Source organism: Ruditapes philippinarum, unplaced genomic scaffold (assembly GCF_026571515.1).
Source record: "Ruditapes philippinarum isolate M1 unplaced genomic scaffold, ASM2657151v2 ctg745_1_1_1_1, whole genome shotgun sequence".
Classification (NCBI taxonomy): Eukaryota; Metazoa; Mollusca; class Bivalvia; order Venerida; family Veneridae; genus Ruditapes; species Ruditapes philippinarum.
The window spans coordinates 47,180-65,609 of record NW_026852306.1 but is presented as its reverse complement, the minus strand read 5'-3'; the positions used below and the strand labels follow the sequence as shown (position 1 = coordinate 65,609).

General features: G+C 28.8%; 1 protein-coding gene across 1 annotated transcript; it reads right to left on the bottom strand.

The window, feature by feature from the left end:
* Window positions 1-41: 41 nt before the first annotated feature.
* Window positions 42-17,944, bottom strand: LOC132756019 (glutamate-gated chloride channel alpha-like). Its single transcript, XM_060746977.1, has 8 exons — window positions 17,763-17,944; window positions 17,511-17,569; window positions 7,512-7,579; window positions 5,929-6,155; window positions 5,340-5,422; window positions 4,217-4,345; window positions 3,565-3,875; window positions 42-185 (listed from the first exon to the last, which is right to left on the bottom strand). The coding sequence occupies exons 1-8, from the start codon at window positions 17,858-17,860 to the stop codon at window positions 57-59; spliced, it is 1,104 nt and encodes a 367-aa protein (XP_060602960.1). The 5' UTR covers window positions 17,861-17,944; the 3' UTR covers window positions 42-56.
* Between the last annotated feature and the right edge of the window lie 486 nt (window positions 17,945-18,430).

Genomic DNA, 18,430 nt, shown 5'->3' with positions numbered 1-18,430 from the left:
AAACAAAATCAATAAGGAAGGGCAGCGTTCAATGAACGCAACCCCCACACGACACATCAACACAGGACCACAGGCACACTCATCATTATTAAGTTATACTTATCATTTACCTGCCCTGGGTCTGGCTGACTTGTACCACCAGAAATAGTTTTCTCCTTAGATTCTTCTGAATTCTTCTCAGCAGCCTATGAAAAAAGTAAAGACAAAGTAACAACAGGCAGCAAATAAACATTCCACCCTTTCGAACAAATCCAGAAAGAGAGAAAACGCATAAAATTTAAGCTATTTATCCAAAGACACCAAAAATTTGTGCATGTTACTTGTATATTTAACATAACTCTATTTGTCACATAAAGGTCAATGCTTAACTTGTTCAATATAACTCTTTAAACTATATCGTTAGATTATGTTTTAATTTACATGCTAATAGTACTTTACAGTAATCTTGTGAAAATTCATTATTTGCAAATAAGCATTCATTAAATAATGAAGTAAAAGAAGTTTTTTTTTTTCATTTAACACTTGATTTATGTCTACTACTGACATTCTACACATAAATTTAAGCCTTATAATCATTGCAATATGCGATATGGGGTAGGGTATATTATCTGTACTTTATGTTTAAAATATAAACCTTAGACATAAGGATAGACAGGCGTAAATGGACAGTGTGCTAAATGCATTCATAACGAAAACACGAATATTAATACAACACACAATATTTACCTAGTAATCTATATTAGAGTATTATTGCCAAACCTGGGGACTTTAGGTGAATGATTTTGAAAATAGCAGACACATAAGTCAAAATTTTACATATAATGACAAAGGTTTGGAAAATGTAAAATTGTTTATATATTGGACTACTTAATTAAAAAAATGGCCATACGTATAGAAAGTATAGAAATTAGCTCAACATTCTCCTTTTTTATAGAGTGTTTCATAAATAAGACTAATCTATTGGAATGTCATGGAGTAAAAATGAAGAACTGATACATTGTTCCACAGATAAATCTTATTTGTTAAAAAGGCAACAACTTTATATTGGCCAATGCGAAAGCATCGTGAATTTATGTGAAAATAGTAGACAAATTCACTTCGTTTACAAAATGACTGCCTGCGTAAACGTATGTATAATATCTTAAAACTCGATGCAGAAAATGGTCTTTCCTATGGTTGACACAACTTGGCATGTCAAACTGAACATATTGTATTTTAAATGGAATAGAAATGACAAACATATGGATAAACCAAGAATATATAACAATCACTTTTCAACAAATTTAGAACAAAATGGACATTTACAAGCATAAATAGTATAGCAGTACCAGTTCTAGAAACTCTAGTAGGCTGTCGTCTAACTGAAACTTACCTTATTTTAATTGATCAAATATATAAACATTTTATGTACAGCATTGGTATATAAACACACAACTATAAATAGATTCAAAGTAAAAAACAGAACATATCACAAAAGAAAAATAATACATTTTTACATACTACACTCATTCATCTGCACTCTCTCACTGTAGTATGCGCTTTTAATATTGTTATTGATCATATCTATTCATCTTTTGAGTCATGTACTTATCTCTAAAGACATTTTAAGCTGGGTACAAATATAATGGTTTGATGTGTAGCTTTTGGCTAGGTCAATACAGCCTAAAGTTTAAGTCTGCATATATGTAGAGAATAATAATAATAATAATAATAATAATAATAATAATAATAATAATAATAATAATAATTAATAATAATAATAATAATAATAATAATAATAATAATTATAAGAAGAAGAAGAAAATATTGTGTTAATCTGCATCAAGGAAAAATAGATAAGATTTCCACGCGGAAATAAGAGTTTCAACATTGTTATTTATCAATGCAGTCTCTTTTTCAACGTTGTAACAATATGTGATTTCAACGTTGTAACAATTTGTGATTTCTTTAGCTCCGACAATTGTGGGAATACTCTTAACTTTTGAATTCTACATAGATAAATATACATCTTAAAGTAAATTAAAATTAGATTTTTAGTTTTTGATGGAGAACTTTCATATGTTAAGCCAAAAATAATTTCGTCAGCAGTTTATGATGGAAAAATATTCTTTTTTGTTTTGAAATAGATATCAATGATGTCCTTTACATAACTAACAAAAGTTAACAAAGTTAACAAAATTTTCATTGCCAAAACAAAAGTTCGGTAGTTTCGTTTTCGTTTTTACAAAAGATACAAAAAGGATTACCATTATATTTAATTTTATGCAAATAATAGTGGGACAGGTGATAATTATTCTATGAAGAATCCTTTTTTGAAACCACTGTATCTAAGAATATTTTGTTATTTTAAATGGCATTTCGTATTTTTTTCCATTTACTTTCTTTAAAATGAAGATCAAGCGTTTGCATTCAGGTTTCTTTACTTGTTGGTTGTGTGTTATTAGTATTAAATAAATTGTAGGTTTCTTTTGATCCTTCATTGTTAATAATTATGTTTTTAAATAAGGAGGCAATTTTGGTCCATAAGGTTTTTTTTACGACATTCATACTAAAATTAAATTTTGTCATAACTTCATTTATCATTTTTAAATGCCAGGAAAGTTTAAAAAGTTTGCATTAAGCCTGAATATTTTATTAAAATCTTCTAATGAAAGAAAAGCACCGTAAGAATCAAACATATCTCCGATATAATTTACACCGGCTTTAAACCATGAATTAAGAAATATACTTTTATTGCAAATTAGTAATTTATTGTTATAAAACAATAATGGGACATCTCGTTCAAATTAATCCATAAATAAACTGACCTTGAAACTTTCTATTGTTAGTTGATAATCGTTTCAAACCAATTTAAAAAATATTAGTTTGTAGTTAAGTTGTAACGTATATATAAATAATAACTGTGGCCAATCTACTGTTATTATAGTTATGTTGTAAGAAATAATTACAGGAAATTATTTCGCCATTTTGAAAGGTTTTCAGTATACGACGTAACAGTTACCCGAGAAAAGCGTAAGAGTAAGAGTAACATGAAAACCCTACTAAAATCTTCTGTTCCTTGACTATACTAAATTACAATAAACAAGATTTTGTTTACGCCAATGTATTTGAACAAAACAAATTTTAATGTTCATGATAGTTCTGTTGACGGACCAATTTAGACATAAGGCATATCTTAACGGCAAATATATTCTTGATTTGAGGATATAAAATCAACAACAACACATGGATATAAAATTATTGTTCCTACATGTACTTATCAACATGTCGGTTTATTTCACTTTCTATATTATCCTAAATAACAAAAACAATATTTTGTAAAATAACAATATTATTGTATTAAAAACTACATTCATTAACAAAGTCATGCTAAATCGTTGCTAATCAATAAGTTAAAAACAGAACATACTGAAAAGTGTGTTCATTCTTAGAATCGTGGAATCCTGTTATTATGTTACATTCATATTAATTATAGCTTTGTTATTCATCGTTTTGTTTGCTGTTGTTTTACGTTAAATGTTATGATATTGTATGATATTCTACTAAATATTTAATAATACTGACCTTACAGACGTGGTGACGTATCGCCGTATATAAAATAATGCAACCGACGGCAATAAGATTTCCAAACATCCAATTGTCGAGCCATAACAAAGTTGCAACCGGTTGGACCTTATTATATATCCCTGCCCAGTGCATAATGATTGTTGTCATAGCAGCCCCGCAAAGTGTAATCCTTGGTGTAAAATTATCATCGAACAAAAGGGAAAATGTACTAATCACAACTAGAACAATTGGAGTACCTATTATTGTATTGTTTGCCGGATAATTCCTTTTGATGATCAATATCGTGGTCAATGTAGAAAAATTACCACCTGAAATTTAAGTTAGTCTAACTAAAATCTTAACTGTTCTATATATTCTCATGCGTCTATTTTTAAGAATTATAAATGACAGTTTCGACACTACCTTATACAAATAAAAGAAATTACAATAATTCTTTTAAAGAAATATATTAAATGAACAATTATATCGGTACATTTCAGAGTAATCATGCAATATAAAATACAAGAAATTACAGTAAAGAATATCTACGTATTGCCTTTTAAATCCCATCTAAACAATTTAGGAAGATTTAATTTTGTAGTTGTATAGAAAAATGAAAACTTTATTTAATGAATGACTTTGGAATGAAAACTCTTATATACTAACGCACCTGAATCTATCACATAAGACGCGACTGTTTCAGATTTCTTAAGTGAGACAGTTTTCGTACTCTGTACGTGATCCATCACAGGGTTATCAGATAACCAAGAAAGTTGAACATCCTCTTGTGTAAATTCATCTAAAATTTTAAAACATACAATCAGTATATGACTGTATGTAAAGTGTCAAGCAATTCAAATGATGTGTTTTAATGAAAGTGACATAATGCTCATTTTTTTCATTGGCAAGTTTAACTGATTTGACTATGTATTTTGAAAGATCGACTGCTATTATGTTGATTTAGAATAAAATATAGATCTGCCTAAGATATAAAAAGCTATCTACTCTTTAATTGATCTTTACAAGTAAATTCCGATTGATGTTTTCCTTGGTCATGTGAGTTATTAATCGTTCACGCGGCGGAATTAATTATTAAATTGAAAAGAATTATGGCCAAATTTTAACTTATTTTATTTTCGCCTGTACACTCATGATCTATTCTTAAAAAGGCATACTGTCAAGTGTTAAAAACGGGTTAATACAGTTCTGATGAGATAGAAATAGGTCGTACATGTAGCAATAACTCTGTTCCTGATAATGTGTATAATCCTGTTCCTGATAATGTGTATCTTTTCAAACAATTAAAACGTTTTCAGAATTGATGCGATTTTCAAACTTTGATTTGTGCATCAATACAAAATATTTATAAGAAAGGCATACTTAAATGTAAGCCTGGTCAGCCTTCATAACTTTGCAAAAGAGAAACTTTGAATGTATCTTTGAGCCGTCTATGTCCGATCGGTTAAGGTTGTTTACTTCAAACCAATTGCCCCTTATAGCTGTTGGTTCGAATTCAGACAGGGGCTTTGGATTATTTCATTAGATCATTAAAAGGAAGATATACAGGTTGCTAAAGGACCATCGGTGTTTCTTCTCAAAGTACCTGACCTTGCCTGAAGTAAAGTATATATTGGTCTGTCACTAAAACTTAAGCTGGAAGGGCACCACATGCACTATACTGTGCTGGTGCGACGTAGATCCACCAAAACATCGACATCAACAACAACAACAACAATAATACAAAATACGCACGCACGCGCGCACACGCATACAATAACAAATAAAAAACCTACAGCTTTGGAGAGTTATCTGACAGTGTTGCTCATCATATGGGTAATAATCGAGATTCATTTCACACAACATTCTTGTCGTAAACCTGTAGCAAAATATACTTTTGTTTAATATAACGACAAAAAAGCAGCACGTCTTGACTATTTTCCCCTTTATAAAAATAATAATAGTATCTGTAGGTAATAACGGTGCACTAACGTTGACTATATAAAAATATAAATTAATTTTAAACTTCTTATATCAGATTTTATCACATTAACGTAATGGATACGATATGTGTTATTCCTGAAAGGTAATAATATTCCAGCTACTTATGTCTAAGATTAAATTGACACATAAAATTAATAGATAGAACTCGATTGCATTTGTAAAAATTGCTAAGCCACCGCATCATACTGGACCAGGCAAATTTGACACACACGCACGCACACACGAACATACGCACATTCACACACATACACATACAGGTAGATCGCTTTATACCATCGCTTTGCAGATACTGCGGTGGCTTAACAAAAACATAAATCATTTCCATAATGAAAGTTTGGAATATTAAACTATTATTAAGTGTCAACAGCTACGCATTAATACCTGTGATTGAACACTACGTTTCCGGAGCGGTTAAAAACAATCAACTCGTTTTTACTACCAAAGCCAGTAATATAAGGTTCTCGGTTCTCCAGGATAAATATATCAGGGACCCATGGTTTCAATTTAGCTGAACCACGAATTATAAAAGAAGGATATGACGCTTTTGCTGAGTAATCTAAACGACTGTCAATCCAATGCAAAATCACTGTAGTAAGGCCCGAAATTTCCTGTAATTTTTAAGACATAAAATGAATCAACCTGGTAGTGTTTTATATAAGAAATTGATATTTTGCATAGTATGACAATACTCTTTGTCACACTGAATTGTATGAGATTGCAATTTTCCGTCTTTTAAGGCATCACCTTTTGGTTAATAACGATCCCGTTTTAAAGCATAATATATTACAAGGTTTATTTACCTGATCATAAATTATTGCTTACACTTGTATCCTGTAAAATAACATTGTTTTTAAAGATCAAAATCAAAATGCTATATCAAAATGGGGCTACATGGCCATATATATGCTCTGCACCTTGTTGATTGGAAGAAAATAAATATAGGACATAGAATATACAGACAGTATACTTGAAAAAATCATTTAAAGAAAAACTGTCTCCTCTAATAAGGTCAAACGGAGGTAATGTTGTAAAGAAACAACTGCAGGTACTCTCGACATCTTTTTTCGAGTCCGAAGTTTACAATATTCCCTTAAAATTGATAGCTTATATACATTTATATCATTTACAACTTGTTGATTTTTGGTGAATTTACATTTTATATGTAATGTTGGTTGTTACTTATAAGACTGACTTCATTCAAAATAATAGAATCATATCAACCAATGAATAATCTCTTCAATTATTACAATCTCAAAATTTAAAAAAGAATAAAAATAGATATAAAAAAATAAGTTTGATTAAAAAACGTAAATAAGCACTACTTCTGGAAAATAAGGAAGGTAACATACATATTCATTGGAAGGAATCATATCAATAAATTCATACATTGTAATCTCCCTTGGTAATATGTGGGTATGCCTTGATTTAAGGAACCTTATAGCTTCTCTTTACACATCAAAGCAGTAGTAATAATTTCTGCTGTCAAAAAGATTTAATTTCCAAACTTTTGAAATTAATATTTTTTAGTGTGAAAGTAAAAACTGCGCTCTTGTCCCCTTATGGTTAATATTTCTGCCAAGTAGTTTTTTATACCTCGGTTCAAACGATACAGACCGTGGACGAAAACTTCTATCTAAGTCTATATATGATATAAACCAATTAATCCTCGGAACGGGGCAATTTGATCTAAGGAAGCCTGAACCTGTGTTAGATCTGATCTTGACCTGAGAAAAGTCGATTCCACGGCCTGCACATTGTCTAATAGAAGGACCGACGCACAGACGACGACGTGCATAACATCGTACGCCGAAATATGTGCGAGCGTATACAAATGAAAGGGTTTTCGAGATAAAGCCACAAAAATTCAGTATAATTTCTGACCGCCATTCGTACATTTTATGTTCTACTTTAATTAGTTTAAGTTTAAATGTATAGCACAGTACACACAATTTAAAAGTACTTACCGAAGCTTGTTCATTTTCCATAATTGTATCATTTATAATAAGCTGAATTTTCACGTTAGTTGGCTTGCCTTGTAAGTAAACAAAATATTAATTAAGATAAGATTTCAGACAACAACAAATTATATAAGTTGTATTTCTTGTAAAACACATGCATTTAGATGTACGTTTAAGTAACACAGGTCACTTTATGAAATTAATTTATAAATTCAATCATGCATAAATCAGATAAATAATATAATTGAATAAAATGACATTATCATCAATTTTATTACCGCAATCAATAATTAATTAATTAATTGCAATTAATTATGAATGTCTTAATAACAGAGATTAATTGCAATTTATAAAATTCTTACTGAATATGTCTGATATCAATAAAAGAATTAATAAAATATGAATGGAAAGCTGTCTTCCCTACTACAGATCAAGTAATGTTGGTCTTTTCTTAAAACAACTGGCAGTTGTTTGTTTTTAAATAACTATATATTCATACTGTGACCGCCGATAATGGTTAATATGTAAAACAAAACATACTTACTTTGTTTTAAGTTAACACATGTTTATTTCATATTTAGAAAGGGACAGTGCAGTAATATTCAATATGTTTAAATTTGGCATATCTTTAATTTATAAAGTTTTACATCGAAATAAATGTTTTAGAAATTATGTCAGTACGTATGCTAAAGATGTATTAGGCTTAATTTTGATATTTGAAAATATTGATAATTGCTACACAATTCCTTTGTAAATGTCAAATTAACATGTGTTCAGTACACAAAACGGATATGTAAAATGTTTTGAACTCTACACGCTACAGGTAGACACAGTGTGAATAGTGTAATAAAAAAACTGGCAGTTTTTTTAAAGAAATGGCTAACTTCGGTTGACTATTAATAAGGAATGCAGTTCCCACTACAACGTTTGTGCAATTAAACATAATCAGTAAGACTTTCATAGATTACGATAAATTTCTGCAATAAAAATATCTTATTAAAAGATGAGCCAAGTATATCTTTAAAACAAGAGAAAGAAAAATAGATTATTTAACAAACATTTCTAATAACTGAAAAATAAAATGCTTGAAATGATTTCTAATGCGTCTATATTTCATGAAAAAATGTGGTTACATCATATTGTGACATATGAGGAATGTTTTGCAGAAAAAAATAGAGGCTTCATTGGATATCAATGGAGTCCGTCAATATTTGCCTTGAACATTGTATAATGTTATTATTTAAATAATGAATTGAACGATACATCGAAAAAGAAGCAAAAACTGTTTTGTAAAATGCATAAAGAATGTTATATATATTTGCATTGGGAGAATATAATACATATTTGACATGTTCAAAAAAAAAAATAAATAAATAAATAAATAAATAAAAAATAAAATAATAATATTAATAATAATAATAATAAAGTAAAAAAAAAACCCGAATACTTCCAAAATGCTTATGTAAAAGATAAAAGGAATGACATTGCATTAAAAGCGAATGCATTGAAACAATTGCTAAACTTTACATTTTGTTTTGGAACATTTTATCTCTGCACACTTACAGTATTCATTTGTCTTGAATAAAAGCGGCATTCTATGTTACATTTTCCCCGAAAATCGACCATACAATTAATGAAATAAAACAACTTTAAAATTGTTCAATTTTCTAAGTAATCTTGAATACTGTTTTACATAAAGAACAAGAATTTCGAAAAATATGTGTAAATACCAATTCAAATAAATTCACATTTGATCTTGTTTAGGCCTGAAGCTGATTTGACCATACGCAAGTATATGGGCGAATTTGGATCTTGAATATCATTTTATGGATCTTGAATAGCATTTTAGACCGCATATCATGTACAGGCTGAAATTTTATGAATCGTGCACCAAGGATAAAAATGCTCCTACCCTGGGGTTATATAGTATTATATAAAGGTAATTAAGATAAACCTTTTTTTTTTGCCCGAGGGTTTCAGTTAAAATGTTTTGCTAAAAGTTGCTCTTCAGTTTTTTCACAAAAACACATGGATTTAGAGATTTATTAGTATCATATTTTACACCAAATTGTAGCTGATGAAATTATCTTTTGGAATATAAACTTAGATTTCTGATAGAAATAGTGATTTAGAGAAATTTTGAACAAAGTGTTTTTTTTTTGTCTGTATTGGATTGGATTTACCTGGGCATATTTACTTGAATTTACCTGTGTTAAATTGATCAGAGTGAATTATTGGATTAAGTCATACAAAGGATTATCTTCTATAATAGCCACACTATACAGGATTATACAAAGGAAAACTGTTAACTGATCAAGAGTATCCATCTGCAGGTCAAAGGTCAAAGGTTTGAACATCTTTTCCTGGCCATTACTTTTTTGTTTATAATTGAATACAATAGAATAAAATACAATGTCAAATAGAGGACAAGGCCAGACATTGGGTAATACCAAGCATAATTGCCAACAACAACATAACTCATTGAAAGGGAAATCTAATACAGATGGACCACCTCTTAAAAATAAAAGAACTCATTTTGATGTGAGTTAATAAAGCAATACTAGTATGATTGGTCTGTCTGTTATTCAAACACAACTAGATGAAATGAATGAAAGTCTTAGTGAAGTAAAAAAGAATCTGAATCAAGTTCTTAAAAAGGAGGATATTGAAGCTCTGATTAAATCAACTGTTTGTAACATTATGGATAAACTTGAAAAAAAAGATGCATGAAGATATTGAGAACAAGGTTCAAGAAAAAACAAAACACTTAAATGAAAAAATTGACTCGATAAGTTTTGAAAATCAACAATTGACAAACCAGCTAAAATCTACATCAACCACCCTACAAAAACAGATAAATGACTTAGAAGAACAAATCCAACACAATGAAAAGAGAAGTAAGGATGCTTTGAAAAACTGCAACTATAACGAACAATACTCACGTAAAAATAATGTAAAAATAATGGATGTTCAAGAAGATGAAGGTGAAAGTAACAGCAACCTGTTGACAAAAGTACGTGATATCTTTCAAGGAAGGGTGGAATTTGACCAGTGCTTATGAAAACCATGAATAACAATTTTAAGTCCAAATTGATGAAAAAAAGGAAAGAATTGAAAAAGATTGGTCATAGACTGGTAGATGATGTCACATCAGCCAACACTGGTTTGATCAACCGCCTACAACTACATTCTGATAAAGAAAGTGCTTGGTACTTTAATGGTTCTGTCTATGGAATGACACACACCACAAATCGCATTAAGTTTGACTTATATGACAACATAAATGAAGTTATTGCTGCATCCAAAGCCCATTCCAACAGTGGAAGGAGATAAAGTGAACTCAGACAGACAAGTATAAACATTGTATATTATAAAACATTTCTGTTTGTTCTGATGTGTTTGTTTTCTGTTTGTTTGAACATGTTTTTCTTTGTTTTGTTTTTTCTTTCTTAACAGAAAACAATAATGTAGTTTGTTATTGAATCCTTAGAATTAATATTTATTTTCTAAAGACCATTTAACTATTGCTATGGTCCTTTACAAATTTCATTCTAGTGTTGTTGTTTTTTTATACATGTGAAGATTAATCCTACTTTTGGGAAAACCCAGGTAAGCTTAAATGCATAAAATATAGTGCTATTTTTAGAACAATTTAGGTTTTCCAATAAATTTACAGCTATATCCAATTATAGAGTACTCTGCGTTTATAAATCAGTGACTTGTGTGTGCTGTGTTTTTTTGTGTGTGAAAGATTGAACATTAATTCATTTTGTTGCAATGCTGTTTATTTTTGTTTTGTTAATATATCATTTTACTTGTATGTTGTTGAGGCTTGAAGTGTTGTTATATTTGGTTTATATAATATTAGTCAAATGTAGTTGTTACTTGAATTGTATTAATAGAAGGAAAGGTATAAATGAATCAATATACAATGGGTAGTCTCAAAATTTTCTGTTACAATTGCCGTGGTTTAAATGATAGTATTAAAATACGTGATGTGTTAAATCTTTAAAACTAAAGAAGCTGATATACTTTGTCTGCAAAAAAACCCATTTTATAAAAGATATAGAAAATAACATTTATTCTGAGTGGAATGGTTTATGCTATTTTAGTCATGGAAAATCTAATGCCAAGGGTGTAGCAATTTTATTTAGAAAGAATTTAAATATTAACATTAATTCAGTTAAAACTGATGATAATGGATGTTATTGTTTGTCTCTTCAACTTTTATATTAGTCAATGTTTATGCACCTAACATAGATAGTCCAAATTTTTTTAAAAGTATTTTTGATGATATTGATACCTTTAATGAGAACGACTCCCTAATAATTTGTGGAGACTTTAACCTAGTACAAAATCCTGAATTAGATTATCATAATTATAAATCAAGAAATAATAAAAATAAGGCTAGGAATATTTTACTAGATATTATTGAAGAAAAAAAAACTTGTTGACCCATTTAGAGAGTTACATGGTGATGTCAAAAAATATACATGGCGACGCACAAATCCTATAGAGCAAGGTATACTTTTTTTTTTCTATTGTCAAGTGATTTGTATCAATATGTAAGAAAATGTGATATTGATATTAGCTATAAGTCTGACCATTCAATAATATATTTAGATATTTGTTTTGTTCATGTGACTCATGGTAAAGGTTTATGGAAATTTAACAATGCTCTTTTAAAGGATATTGAATTTTTGAATATTATTAATGAAAAAATAAATGAAGTAAAGTTACAATTTTGTTTACCAGTATATAATATTGATTATGTGTTGGATTTAAAAAATAATGACATAGAGTTTGTTATTTCTGATGATCTTTTTTTAGAAACGCTTCTTATGGAAATAAGGGGTAAAACCATTTCTTATAGCTCTTTTCAGGTCAAAAAAAAAGAAATATTTTTGAAAAACAACTTATGGAGGAAATTATTTAACTTGAACAAAATTTGACAGATGACAATAAAGAAAAGCTTTTACATTTACAGAATGAGCTAAATAACTTAAGATCCAACAAAATAAGAGGAGCTATGATTAGGTCAAGGTCAAAATGGATAGAATGTGGAGATAAACCTTCTAATCATTTTTTTAAATTTAGAGAAATCACATTGCACAGAAAAAGTCATACCTTTTATAGAAATGGATGAAGGAACATTTACTTATGACCAAAAGGATATATTAGAAAAAACTTTTATATAATATAAATTTATATAATGAGGTAAATTTATTTTCAGAATCAAACATTGATAGCAAACTAAGAAATTGTGTAGTTACTAAAATAGATAAATACAGAAACCCTAAAGAAAGCCCAACACGGCAAAATTGAAAATGTTGCAGGCTCGGTTTGATTAAGCCTGTTCATGGACGGTACTGGAAAGTGCAAGTTACCGTCAACGCCCCCTAGCACCGGCTTAAGCAGAATTCAACATTTAAACGTGAAACAGTATAATTTTGAATTTATAAACATCAGCAGATGTGTTCATACGGCAGTTATCATGGAACCTTCAATGTGACACTTCCGTGCCATTCCATGAAAAGCGGCGTATGGTCCCCAATTAAGTTGACAAATGATGAATCATTTGATCTTGAAGGTTTATGAAGAAGATTCTTTAACATTAAATAATATGAAAAATAATAAAAGCCCGGGTTGTGATGGCTTTTCAACAATTTTTTTTTAAAACGTTTTGGAACAGAATTGGATATTTTGTAGTTAGGGCTATAAATTATGCTTATAATGTAAATACTTTTTCAAGAAATCAAAAACTAGGGACAATCACATGTATTCAAAAAGAAAATAAAGCAAAACAATTTTTGAAAAACCGGAGACCAATAACTTTATTAAATGTTGTTTATAAATTGGCATCTGGTAGTATAGCAAATAGAATTAAAGGTGTTTTAGATATTTTAGTGTCAAAAGATCAAACTGGATTTGTTAAAAATAGATATATTGGAGAAAATACTAGATTATTGTATGATATAATGGAATATACTGAAGATAATAATATACCTGGTTTAATTATGATGATCGATTTCGAAAAAGCCTTTGATACATTATCTTTTAAATTTATAGAAAACTATCTTTTACTGTTTAACTTTGGTCCTATGTTAAGGCAATGGATATCATTATTTTTATATTATACTGAAACATTTGTTATTCTAAATGGTTTTTTATCTACGTTATTCAAAGTTAAACGAGGCTGTAGGCAAGGTGGTCCAATTTCACCGTATATTTTCATTTTATGTGCAGAAATATTAGCTATTAAAATAAAACAATGCAATGGTATTAAAGGTATACATATAGATGGTGAAGAATATAAAATTACACAATTTGCAGATGATACATCACTTTTGTTAGATGGTACTGAACAATCATTAAATAATGCTCTAAAATTGTTGAATATATTTTCAGAGAATTCTGGACTAAAAGTAAATTTTGATAATTTAAAACCAAAGTCATTTGGATAGGTTCCCTTAAGTACAGTACTAGATCAATTAAGACAAAATGGAAACTTACATGGGGTGATACACAGTTTAAATTGCTAGGTTTGATATTTGATGTAGATTTAGACAAAATGATTGATTTGAATTTTTATGAAAAACTACAAAAGGTAAAAAATAGTATAAGTCATTGGAAAAAAAGAATGTTGGCACCAATAGGTAAAGTCACTGTTGTTAAGTCTATTTTACTTCCATTATTTACACATTGTTTTACAAGTTTGCCAACTCCTAGTGCAGTATTTTTAAAGTCCCTCAGTGATACATTTTATGTCTTTATATGGGGAGGCAAGGCAAAAATAAAACAATCAGTTATGACAAAGACATACAAAGAAGGTGGTCTTAACATGGTTGATATTTATAGTATATACACTGTTTAAAGATAAAATGGCTTAAAAGGTATGTTAGTAATAGTGATTGAAAATGCTTTAACCTTGTAAAATCACTGTTTAATATTGATAACATTTTGATACTGGAAAATTGTTCTGTGATTTGATTATTAATAAGATTAAGAATAGATTCTGGATTGATGTATTGAAAGCCTATATTGTACTTATTGATAAGCTTATTATAGATGATTTTGAACAAGTGCTACATATGCCACTATTTTATAACCCTAAATTGTTAACAGGAAGTAATATTTTTTTCATTAAATCTTTATATGATCATGGATTTAGATTTGTACAGGATATTTTAAATCAACATAGAGAATTTTTAGACTTAAGTTACATAGAACAAATTACATGTAAACCAATTAATTTTATACAGTATCATAGTTTGAAATTGGCAACAAAAAGATACACACAAAACCTTAATATTTGTATTCAAAATGACTTACTGTATGTTAAGTATCCTATTATAAGTTGTTACATCAAACCTATTATAGTTGTCAATAGTAATCATAAATATGTTTATGAAACCATGATAAAGACTATAGAGGTGCCAACATGCCAAGAAAAATGGATATCTTACTTTGGAGACATTTCCCTAAATTGGCAGTTTATATATGGTTATGTATTTAAATGTACTAAAGATTCATACTTACAATGGTTTCAGACAAGAATTATTCACAGAATATTGGCAACATACTCTCTTTTATTAAAAAAGAAAATTAGTTAATTCTAAAATGTGCACTTTTTGTGAATGTCAAGAAGAAACACTGATACATCTATTTTGGGAATGCAAAAAGATTCAGCCAATATTTCAGTTTCTGAAAGAAAATATACATAATTTTGATACCTTTTTTAATTGTAAATCTTTAATTCTTGGCTGTGAATTAAATGACTATAGATATTTTATTTTTAGAATTAAAAAGATATATATATTTGTCTAAGCGAAAAAAATTGTAATGTACTTGTACTGGTTTTAAAAATAGCTTGAAATTAGCTTGGAATATTTATAAAAATATAAATTGTACAGCAGAAGAAATCAATAGATGGGCAATTGTTAAATCTCTTATTGTGTAACTGAAATAACTACATCAAAATTTGGTTATTCCACTAATATAAAAGACAACAACTTCAATGCATACAAGATATTTCTTTCAGATGTTAATTTTGCTTTTCTTTCTTCGTTTTATAAACAAAATAAAGGATATAGATATTAATCTTATTAATTACATGTATATGTGTTATCTCTTTAATCATTATGAAATGTGATATAATGACATAATGTATATGATATGTTTGATATATATGTTGAATTGTTTGTTAGATTATATGACTTGATTGATATATACATTATGATTGAATTCAATACATGTAAGGTATGATGGGGATGCCCTCGACCCATTCAGACCTATTACGAGGAAAATAAACGGGTTACCCAGTTGGTGCCTCAAAAAAAAAAAAAAAAAAAAAAGATAAACCATTTTAGGTGAAATTTTATGAATGTATCTTTTACCGTTTTGAAAGATAAGATAAATTTTCATTCGGCCATATATTGCAAGGTGTCTTATAATCACTTTGATAGTAATACATAAAAATCTAATATCGGGTCATACCCACCCCACCCCCACCGCCCGATATTTTTTCACAATTTCTGTGTTAATTAAACGTTCCTGCACTACTTGATATATGATTATTATAAAAATTTAATGCCTTTCTTATGTGTATTGATTTTACGTCGCAACACATGTATAGAGAATAATATATGTATATAGGTAAAGAATAACATACCTAGTCAGCGTTACATACCTAGTAAGTGATTTAAGACAAAGGACTGTGTAGTATTTCTCTTTTTTACTTTTTCTTTTGATAGTTCTTTAATATTCAATAGCAAGAAATATAATTTATTTGTCTTCACTTGTCATGTAATTGTTTGTGTTATGTAGATAATTAATACGTAAATGACCCCATAAACTTTATATTTATATTATTGACTGTACAAGTGTTGATTTATACACGTACACTGATATTTTGGGCTTTGTTTTAAAAAACATTCCTTTGTTTAAATTGGAACGATTTAACGATTTTATCTGACAGTGGCAAAGGGTTAAAGTATTTATTAATGTTTAAATCAAAAAATTTTTTATATTTAAAAAAATTAAATTTTTTAAAAAAAACATGGTTGCAATCAAAAATTAAACGTTCTTAATTTTAAAAAAGGGGGTGGGTAATTTTTTTTCGAAATTGTAATCTTTTTTCATGTCAAAAAAATTTAATCATACATGAGCAACATATAATTATGTGTACATTTTACTAATATCTTTATCTCGTTTTCATTTCTCAATAAAAATTTCTATATCAAATAACTATGTAATCCATCTTATCTAAATGTCATATCAAATCCGAATAATATATTGATGTAAAATAAAGATCACAATACATTGTTGTGTACAAAGCAGATTCACTTAGACAAGAACTCAACTGCCAATCCTATTTTGGACGAGGGGCAAACCAATAGAAGTAATATCGTACTCAACAATGTACGTTGACCTAATTATATTAATAAATTTTATGATAGCTCGTTTCATGATCAATCTTAATGTAGGTTAGTAGATTAAATTAAACTTTTTTCCTCCTATTTCTCCGCGATAAACGAGAATACATATATTCACATTTTTAAAAATATATTCAACTATCTCAAAACATTTCATTAAAAATAACACAGATGTTCGTCGGATATATGGTTTTATCTTCAACTGGCTATGTGTTGTATGATTTGAAATATTTCAACAAAATACCTTTATAGGCTGGGTTCTAAATCAATATATTCTTTTCAATTTGATATAGCCTGCAGAATTGTTTGAATTTATTTTGGGCTCATACCCATATATCCATTTAAATTTAATATAGCCTGCAGCATTGTTTAAATTTTAAACTGTCTAGCAAAAGGCGTAAATGCAACAATGTCAGGTTTTGAAGTACATGTCATTATCTGATGCTATAATAAATGGTATGTCGACACATAAATATTACTGACAACGTCAATCTTTTAAGTGTGTTTCTATTTGCTTTTGTTTTGTTCTTAACGAGCCTCTTAAAAACTACACTACAACTTGTATAATTACCTGGTGGAACACTCGAGTCGTAATGTGAGGGGTTGAGCAAGTCCTCTATCAATGTTTGTCTGTAAATGAAAAACAAATAAATACAGTTCTTTATAATTGTTTTCTAACATCCATTATCAAGATTAATTTGTTTCGAGTAACCAAGGTCACACCTTAGTATGTCATTACGAATTTTTCTGTATAAAATATCTATTTAAATTAATATAAAATTACAGTAAATTTAATCTACAAGAAATTAGAGATAATTCTCACCTAGAAACTTGTTCTCCACTTTCATGACAGTGCACAACTGATGGCAAATTTATCAAAATTACTGTCCAAAAGATGTCTGTCATGACATTGGAATCCATTTTACTTATTTGCGCATTGACGTAGTCACAACGAGTAATCAATCTAAAAATAATTGTGAATTTGAAATGAATCAATATCGTAATGATATACCGTTCGGGAATACCGTATGATTCAATTAGACATGAGGTGATTGGATGAAAATGGGGATATTTTGATGTTTAAAAACTAATTTAAAAAGAAACACTACATTGTTTTCTTTCTGAATAGAATGAAATATTTCATGAGTCATTATGATAATTTTTGACTTGGATAATTGCATTTATAAAAAGTGTATGCCAGTCCTGTGATCAGCAGAAAATTTCAATGAAATGTTGGGGGGGGGGGGGGGGGGGGTAATCCTTTTTGATGTCATTTTGCAAAAACATTAGCTGGCTACCCCACTATAACAGGAACATTTTTAATGTGTCAGTGTGTCAGGCATTTCATTACGCTAGAAAAATCATCTCTTTAGCATTAAAACTCAATTTAAGGTACGGTTAGGGACAATTTCAAGTTATCAAGTTATGTAATTCTATGGAAAAATCAATGTGAATTTCTGACCTAGAGAGAGGAACGTTTGAATTGTCGTA

Bases quoted from the DNA above. Each gene is read 5' to 3' on its own strand.
- LOC132756019 (XM_060746977.1), bottom strand. From the start codon at position 17,860: ATGGATTCCAATGTCATGACAGACATCTTTTGGACAGTAATTTTGATA. The intron at 5,423-5,928 runs GTATTAATGCGT...ATTTTGCTACAG, and splicing joins AACGTAGTGTTCAATCACAG to GTTTACGACAAGAATGTTGT. The intron at 4,346-5,339 runs GTAGGTTTTTTA...TTAAAATTTTAG, and splicing joins TCAGATAACTCTCCAAAGCT to ATGAATTTACACAAGAGGAT.